This window comes from Bombina bombina, chromosome 1 (assembly GCF_027579735.1).
Source record: "Bombina bombina isolate aBomBom1 chromosome 1, aBomBom1.pri, whole genome shotgun sequence".
NCBI lineage: Eukaryota > Metazoa > Chordata > Amphibia > Anura > Bombinatoridae > Bombina > Bombina bombina.
The window spans coordinates 1182101901-1182111296 of record NC_069499.1 but is presented as its reverse complement, the minus strand read 5'-3'; the positions used below and the strand labels follow the sequence as shown (position 1 = coordinate 1182111296).

At 35.7% G+C, this 9396-nt stretch overlaps 1 protein-coding gene across 1 annotated transcript; it reads right to left on the bottom strand.

Annotated features, from left to right (window-relative positions):
• Positions 1-240: 240 nt before the first annotated feature.
• On the bottom strand, positions 241-9033 carry DCAF7 (DDB1 and CUL4 associated factor 7). The gene is made up of 7 exons (XM_053694327.1): positions 8834-9033; positions 7206-7364; positions 6509-6620; positions 5077-5195; positions 2362-2571; positions 2030-2147; positions 241-1108 (listed from the first exon to the last, which is right to left on the bottom strand). The coding sequence occupies exons 1-7, from the start codon at positions 8969-8971 to the stop codon at positions 936-938; spliced, it is 1029 nt and encodes a 342-aa protein (XP_053550302.1). The 5' UTR covers positions 8972-9033; the 3' UTR covers positions 241-935.
• Positions 9034-9396: the final 363 nt, after the last annotated feature.

Genomic DNA, 9396 nt, shown 5'->3' with positions numbered 1-9396 from the left:
TAATTTATAAGTGGTTATTTAATGTACACTTATTTTAAACACATTTGCAATATGCAATTAATAAAAGTGTATAACCCCTGAGTATAATGCAGTTCTTTTCTGGCTAGTATTATAGTCTAAATTACTTTAATACCAACTCTTCAGGTTACCTGAGTGGGCGGCGATTCTGTTTTATGTATTTATTTTTACCATAGAATTTTTTTTTTTGCAAATTTGTGCTCAGAAGAAAAGAAGTCTAGACACTATAAACCAGGCCAAGTTTATTTTAATCAAAATGGCTGACCACTTCAGTTATCACAAGCAAAAAACAGATCAAAAGGTAAATGTAATTAATTTTCCCTCACCTGCAAGAATGGCTGCAGCTTAAAAAGGGACTGTGTGAGAAGTATACCTGGGAGAGCCTTATCTGAATAACTTGCCTGTACTCAAGGAAGGCTGGACCCTTATTTCTGCTACCACTGGTCACTGTAGGAAAGGGGCTAAATTTTCACTACGATAGAACAACAAAACAAGTTACAAATACACACAAATATGGCAGCCTGCAAACCTCCCCCTCAAAATATCATTACCTACATACACATAAAGGATATAAAATAAAACTAGCAGATACTACACGGAAATAAAAATATAACAGAAAAAAGGGGAGTACATTATAATCAGTTCTCCCTTGCGCTAAAACTTACCAAGCAGTGCTAACTCAAACAAAGAATATCCATATGTTGCAATAATGTGATATAGTACCCTTTTCTCGGGCTGAAAAGAGCACCACTAATGACAGTGATGGGATTTTGCACTACCTGGTGAACAAGGCCCGATATCCAGCAGGATAGTTTTCTTTAGGACATTAGAAGGGAGAGAAAGAGGTGTTCTGGAAGTATAAAAACCCCACTATGTGAGATAAAAGTAGGAGATGGAAAAGATTACAATAAACAGCCTTAGACTCGCAGAATTTCCAGACAGTTGTTGTAGCATATAGCAATCCAGTCAGGCTGAGTGCTTGCCCACTGCACATTGTTAATTTCTCCCTCTGCTGTATAGGCCAGAATCGGATCCTCAATGGCTCGTGGCATCTGCTGTATGTCCCAGATTAGGGCCTGGTGATCATCAGCTGAAGGGTAAAAATACAGGAAGGGACAGCAGTGAATAAAGGGGACAAGTAAAGGTTACATTTTTTAAACATCTGTATCCTTTTTTCTTCATAACAAAGAATGTATTTAAAAAAAATTTTTTTATTAAATCAACATTTCAGTTTTTCTTATTAAAACTTATGGAGACAAATCAGCTGAGCTAGGCGGGGGAGTTGACCCTATCAGGGTGACAATGAATAGCCAGGAATGCAAAATGTATTTCTTTTCAATAAAAACATTTTTTACTTAAAAAAAAAAAAAAAAAAAAAAAAAAAAAATTGCATGAAAATTGGTTAAAATAAATAAATTACTGCTCTTTAATATGCATTATAAAGAAATGTAAGTACACTGTCCCTTTAAAAGAAGTATCTACTACATTGACAGTTTATTCTCCTCCAAAATGCACTCACACAGCCTAATATGTACACCAAGAGTATCAAACCGCTGTGCTTTTTTCTCCTCCACTTACATCTCTGCATGTATGTGTATTGTGTATACACACACAATAAAATAGATACACACACAGTAGTGGTTCATTAATTTGCTAACTTCCATCTCACAAATGATACCACCTTAATGTGGAGGATAAATAAAAGAATATAAAAGCAACAGGAATTATATCCATAGAAACAGATTTTGACAGCAGATAAGAAACATAGGCAAGTCTGCCCAAAAGTGTAACTTGAGATCATGACCCCTTGTTCTGGAATTGCTCTTTCTGAAAAAGACACTCAGCTTTATTAAGCCCCTTGATAATCTAGTTTTAACACTGGGAGACATCACTCCCATATTACAAGATTACAACTCATACAAAAGAATAAAGAAGAAGTTGAAAGTGTTTTAAAAGTATTGTGGCAGAGACAGCCTAATGTGTGCATTACACGGTGGGCAGTAATGCTCACCTGCAGTACAGATGTGGCAGGAGGAGTGTGGGGCCCATGCAATGCCATTTACACAGGCACGGTGGTTGTTGAGTCTAGCCACTGGAGTGCAGGGTACACGGACATCTAAAATCACCACCTGCAGAAAAAGGAAGGTTAACAAAGAAAAGCTCCTTCTGTATATGTCTCTTCAGTATTCTTATTCCACAGCAAAGTCTGTCCATTTTCTATATATTTTAATTTTTTAAAGGTCTATCAACCTGCTGAGGAGAAACTATTACATGATGGAATTGCCCATCCCCCCTGTCAGGGTCACAGTGGATACCATGACTACATCACCGTTCAGGTCTTACCTCCATGCCATCCATTGCCATAGTGGCCAAATAGTTGGGGTCCTGCTTGTTCCAGCACAGTCTGAGCAGGGGGTGATGCTGAGGGTCCTCATAGATAATGGTGCTGTGCTCCAAGTGGCGCAAGTCAAACATCCGCACAGACCCGTCTGCTCCCACAGAGGCAAACATGTCCCGACCTCCACCTGCTCGGCTGAAAGCTATATCATACACCTGTCATAGAAAAGATAAGGAGCTAAGTTATTGCAACATTAGAGGGTGTTGGGATAAAGGTCAACTGCAAGGACAGTTAACACCATCAATATTTGTGAATATTTGCCAGAGAAAGAGACAACCATTTAATACTAAGTTTTACTATCTATATCTGAAACAATGGGTTGTTTCCAACATGTATGGGTCCAACTACAGTATTCACCATTAGATGGTGCTGTAAACAAGCCTGGATATATTTCACTTGTGTAGAATACCAAGTACAGGTAGAAAACCATTTATCCAAACTGCTTGGGACCGGAAAAGGTTTTGATTTCAGAATATTTGCATCTTTAATGTTTACAGTTTGGAGGGGGGACAGGTGAAACCAAGTGTAAACAACAATAGGTTATTGAAGCAGTCCAGCCTCAATGTAAATAAAAAGCATACATTTTATTTTCAAAATGTTAAAAAGTAGGCAAAGCCGTGTCAACAAAATTTGGGGTGGATACAGCGCTGGAAATAAAAATGTATGGTTATATGCAAGCAAATAAGGTAACCAAAATCCCTAAAAACCTATTTTACTAAAAGGAGCACAAAATAAAAAGAAACTTATTTGCGCTAGTGAAAACACACAGTAACACAGCTACAGCATATCCAACAGATTTAAGTAATGTACAATTGAGACTCCGGATAAAAATGAAGTAAAAAATATATACTGCCTATGAAACGGAACACTAGAGATAAAAGGCACTATGTAATATTTAAATATGGTTAAAAAGTCTATTTAAAAGTATATCATAAAATGTAATACACTGAATGAATTAATACAGCAAATTAAACAAACATTATTTCATTTCATATTTAAAAATGGGTATCCCAAACATGTAACATAAGACATAAAACAGATAAGTGTAAGAGATCAGACCTATCGTGAAAGAAAAAAGAAAAAGAAGAAGAAAGGAAAGTGGAAACTCACTAGGTGCACAGATACAAATCAGTCACAAATGAAAAAAACGAAATAGGACTCGTACGAAACTACATAAGAGAAATACCACACAGCAGCAAGTAGAATGCAATGCAATAGCACTAAATATATAACAGAGCAACACTAAAAACAAATGCACTCAAATAACAGATTAACTGCAATGCAAATGCAGAACACAGGACTACAATGCAAATGTAGAACACAGAAATTCATTCAACAGGGTTAATACAGCGTCTTGATTTGAGGGAGCTTAGATATTTTGGATATTAAATTCCTCTCTTTAAGGCAAAGATGCTCCGGAATAAGCAATGTGCAATATGAATGCTGTATTCACAATGTCCTCTGTAAGAAGTGAAAAGAAAAAAACTTTTCTCAAAATGGTGTTGAAATATTCAAATAAAGAGTATATCTGAACTTACAGTATAAAACTCTGCTATCCGCTCCCACTGCAGTCTGCTCACTGAAGAACACAGTGTCTATGGAATCGGAATAGTTCAGCTGAACTATTTCGATTCCATAGACGGTGTGTATGTAGTTTCGTACGAGTCCTATTTCGTTTTTTTCATTTGTGACGGTTTTGTATCTGTGCACCTAGTGGGTTTCCCCTTTCTTCTTCTTTTTCTACTTTTTTCTTTCACGATAAGTCTAAGAGATCAGACCTATCTGTTTTATGTCTTATGTTACATGTTTGGGATACCCATTTTTAAATACGAAATAATGTTTGTTTCATTTGCTGTATAAATTCATTCAGTGTATTAAATTATGATATACTTTTAAATAGCCTTTTTTTAGACATATTTTAATGTTACATAGTGCTTTTTATCTCTAGTGTTCCGTTTCATAGGCAGTGTATATATATTTTTACTTCATTTTTATCCCGAGTCTCAATTGTACATTACTTAAATCTGTTGGATATATGCTGTAGCTGTGTTACTGTGTGTTTACACTAGCGCAAATAAGTTTCTTTTTATTTTAAAGCAGTGTCAACACCAAACTCCAAGCAGGGTATTAAGCCATGAGAGAAATGGTCTGACCGATTCCAGTCCTGGTGACCATAATCATAAACCTAATTGTGTACAGGTTAGTACTGTTTAAAAAGAGTTAAAAACCAATCTCATTGGCTAAAGGTTAATTGTTAATAGTATTTTTTAATTTCATTATTTTTATAGTTTTGTCTAGGTGAAGAATGGTTTTGAGAGGGGTTAAACATGTTCAGTTTATACCCTTTTTAAACCACTGCCTATTTATAAGCAACCTTAATATCTATATACGAAGACCACGAAACTCTTTAAACCCATATAGCAGTATATACATAATTACATGCAGATGCCTGCAATTTACCCTCCTTACACAGCACATTCTTACTTTCCCACTTTCACCTAACTCCTTCCCTTTACTGTATTGTTGACTCTATGCGGTATGTCAGTTTATTGAAGTAACTTAGATGTTCACTATACACCCCATATAAACCTATGTATCCTTAATGAGCAATGATGTGTATGAAAGGCAGGTAACCTATCTTATGAGCTGTACTTCCTCACCTCTTTGTCATGTGCAATGAGTTGTGTCTTTACATGCCCAGACACCAAGTTGACCCTGCCCAGGACCTGTCCAGTCTCCAGTCCCCAAATGGTGCATGTTGTATCAATGCTAGATGTCCCTGAAAAGAGCACAAAAGAAACTTGTTACACAGTGCAGAGTATAATGCTTTGCAGATAAATTGTACTGGGATTTATAAAGAATAATAAATAACTTCTACTCTGACTTTTTTTGTACATTTACTAAATTATTCATTTTAAAGAGAGGGGACACTGGGTTTGCTCTGAAATGTGTGTGGCCTGCATTGGTACAAAGCATAGACTACATTTCTGTTTAGTGACTGATCTTCCCCCTACACACAATAAAAAAAACACAACAACCCTCAAAACAAGATAAACCAAACAGTGATAATTTGAGCTTGATCCTTCAAAAACTGACACCAGACTGTCCTTCTGGGACTAGATATGATTTCAGCAAAGGTCAGATTAAAGGGTTATGACAAACTATTTACAATGTTAATCATTTCTATTTTTGTTACAAAAAAAATAAAAAACGGATTAAAATTATTTTAAGAGACATTCTACCCAAAATTGAATTGCATATCAAATTAAAATATTTTTTGCAGTGTATTAGAAAACAAAATGCTTCTGGCAAAAAACATATCACTGTTTTATTGCAAGTTTTTACTATATATTGCAGCATATCTAGATATGCTTTGTTTAAGTATATCTACTCAGTCAGCTATCTGAGCAGACGCATTATTTAAAATGCTGGTACCAAGAAGTAATGCTTATTTTCAAAATCAAAATGTCTGATGTGCAATTTAGCTGTAGCTGGAATGTTTACCTATTTCTTAGCAACATAAATAAAGTGATAGATACAGAGGCCGTGTTTCACATGAAAGCATTTATCAACGCCAATCCTCAAATATCTCTAAATTAGCTAGATTTAAAGTATTTCCTTACCTGAGCACAGGTGAAACCACTTGTCAGACAAAGTGTGGCAAAGACAATCTAAAACATTGTCCCTTTAAAAAAAGTAACCAAGGAATGATTTATTTTAAATAACATAAGTAGTACATACAAGATAAATTCCAACTAATTTCTGAATTTAAAAAGCAGACGATTTTAGTAGGTGAGTGTTAAATGAAAAAGTTTATTCTATCATTTTTCTTTCATTCTCTTACATGCCATAATCTTATACGTCTCTACATCTGAGACACAGCTAATATGTTCATTCCAATACAAAAGTAACATATACACACACACATATATATATATATATATATATATATATATATATATATATATATATATATATATATATATATATATATATATATATATATACACACATACATACACACACATACATATATAGAAATGGGAAGCGAACAAAAATGGATTATTACATGTGCCTCTATAAGGCTCCTACCTAGAAGATTTGGATCAACTTCATTCCAATCAAAGGAGGTTAAGGGGGCACAGAAGTCTGAGTTCTTGTTGTTGTTCAGTAAACATTCCAAACGGGTTTCAGTTTCTCCCACCTGATGAAATAAGTGCAAAAAATTAGAAAAATAATAATAAAAAACATAAAATAAAAGTTGTCGGGTCAAACCTATACACAAATCTAGAAGCATTGTTACGGATACGTGATGCTACATTTTTTATTATCACCGATTTGAGATAGGACAGTTTTCTCACTAGTAATAGTTTATGTGGGTGACACTGTATCCTACCAACAAGTGAAGTATTCTATTCCATGCGTCGTGTCCATAAACTAACAAGTTAATATCTCATAAGGATGGCCAAAAGCTGCTGGCTCCTAGAAATGTGTCAACCACTACTCTAATTTATCACTGGTTTCAGTATGAGGCTTTTACTGTGTATGTGCACATGAATTATATTTAAATATTCTCCATTAAAAAGGTATTTTAAACAGTGTCACTGCACTATAAGTCATGTGTGGGACATCCTGTGACTAAACAAAAATTGTAGGAACACAGAATAGGTTGGGTTTTTAAGTTAAAAAAATAAAAAATAAGCATCTTTAAAAAAAAGAGAACAGCATCAGGTATAAAAGTGTGAAATTATATATATATATATATATTAAAAAAAAAAAAAACACTCACCCTCCAAACTCGCAGATAGTCCCCACTGGTGGCTAGCAGATCTGGATACACTCCCTTTGTATCAGGAATCCACATAAGCTTTGTTGTAGGATACGGGTGATCAAAAGTGTTTCTGCAAATAAATTCTGAGCTTTCCTCATCCAGCCCTACCAATTGAACCTGTGGAGTACATAGCAGAAATAGAATACAGTGTACACACATTCCCAGGCACCTGTCATCTCGTTTTGTAAAAGTGTCTATATGCTCCTTCACAGAGCATGTGTATTCTTCTGCACCACAGCTGTCTAACCTAATAATCAAAAGGACGCCATGCAGCTCTTCAAAGTTTTTTTCTATCCCCCTACTACTCCTCTCGCTTTCCTCATTTGCAACACATATAATTAAATCTACACCTGCACATTTTAATTATTTATAATGTGTCAACATATTTCACAACACCATCCCTTTAGGGTCATGATTTCACGGTAATGTTAACACACACAAAAAAAGAAAAAAGATAATCACACAAAAGAGGTTTTAGACATAAGGTACCATCTGATGTAGAACACATTTGTTCAAGGTGATCTAAAGAAGAGGTGGGCTTGTGAGCTTACAATGTAAAAAAACCAGAAGATGAACAGTCAAGAGAGAAGGTGAGGGATCTAAGATGATAAATAGGTCAGTGTTGGCTGTACACCCCCATAAACAAGCGTGTTTATTTAGGAAAAAGACAAAGCATTTTTTTTTTTTTTTTTTTAAGAAAGAAGCAAATAATTCTACAGAATAACAGCACTTCTTGAGTAGTGTTGTAGACAGGAATGAGATAGAACTAAAAGAGAAGGTGAGGAATAGGTGCTGATCAGAGTTTATGGATGAGTGGGGACAATATTGTTGAGGATTTGTATATTATGGGGGCCCAATTAGAATGTTATTCTAAACCTAAAAGAAAAAAAGTTTAGGGAAGGACAGGCTTGTGTGTGCTCATGACAATCTATTGGAGTTGTATAAAGATCCAGGGAGTCTCATTCTTTTTTAATGAGAAAAGCCAGAATGATTCAGCCCATAGCAGCAAAATTATTGTATTTTAGGACCAGTCAATTGATCCCAATTTTAATATAAAAGCATAGGTGATTTTTGTAGCTTTTAAAAATATTTTGTTTATTAGATGTGCACCAATACCAGCGTTTTGTGTGTGCAAGAGGAGTTTGGCAATGACATTTATGACAGGCTGCTGTTAGTGAGAAGTTGCAGAAGTGAGATTGAATTAGAGAGTGGATTTAAATTTTAGTTATAACTTCTGCACGAAAAAGGGAGAATGCCAGAAACAATGAATGTGAGGTGCAATAAACCAACATGACCCAAAGACACATTTACTCACAACAAAGGTGCAAGTGAAGACATTTTCTTACCTTAATGTTTTGATTTTGAGATTCATTTGCCACTCAAAAGGTTTATATAACTGACTTCTTGTTTTACCAACTATGCACGCATAACAAATACCTGCCCATATACAGGTTGCACTCCCCAGATCTAACTAAACACAGGCTGTCTCACTTCACAAACGGCCTATATCCTTTACAATGCACCACTTGCGGTTGTACATTTATCATATGTGCACTGTATTTACACATAGATTGCACCTCTCTCACCTTATTGTTATATTCCTCCACGAAGCTCCCCAGTGCCAAGCGGAACCTTTTGTCTGGTCTCACGCTCCAATTCATAGCATATACCGTCCATGGTGCCTCGTATTTGTAGATCTCCTTCCGTTTACCGTGCAAAGACATTATGCGGCACCGAGGCCGTTACCGGGACACTAACAGTAATCTGAACACTGCGCATGCGTCGATTCTTCTCTCCGACGCTAATTGGTAGACTGTACTAACCAATTGTAAATAGGAGGTTGAAGTCAGATCGTAAACACGCGTGGAAACAGAACCTTTACTGATTGGCTGACGCCGAGAATCCTCAGTTTCTGATTTGATCTTCTTTGGTGATTAGGATGTTACTTATACCTTTGTTGATTGGCTAGTTTTCTGCTCGGAGATTAGTGAAGAGAGGAGGTATTAAGATAACCACTAGCAGCAGGGAACGAGAGATGTGAGCTGCAGTACGCAGACTGGAACTCTGTTATGCAGACTGGAACTCTGTTAAGCAGCGCTGTGTAAAATGAGTTTTAAGTTGTCAGTTTACTGATGTACGAGTTATAGTT

What these genes read in the sequence shown, in the direction of transcription:
- DCAF7 (XM_053694327.1), bottom strand. Translation starts at nt 8,971, where the DNA reads ATGTCTTTGCACGGTAAACGGAAGGAGATCTACAAATACGAGGCACCA. An exon ending in ACTATCTGCGAGTTTGGAGG is followed by an intron (nt 6,621 to 7,205) that starts GTGAGTGTTTTT and finishes TTATTTCATCAG; the next exon opens with GTGGGAGAAACTGAAACCCG. An exon ending in TGGCAATGGATGGCATGGAG is followed by an intron (nt 2,148 to 2,361) that starts GTAAGACCTGAA and finishes CTTTTTCTGCAG; the next exon opens with GTGGTGATTTTAGATGTCCG.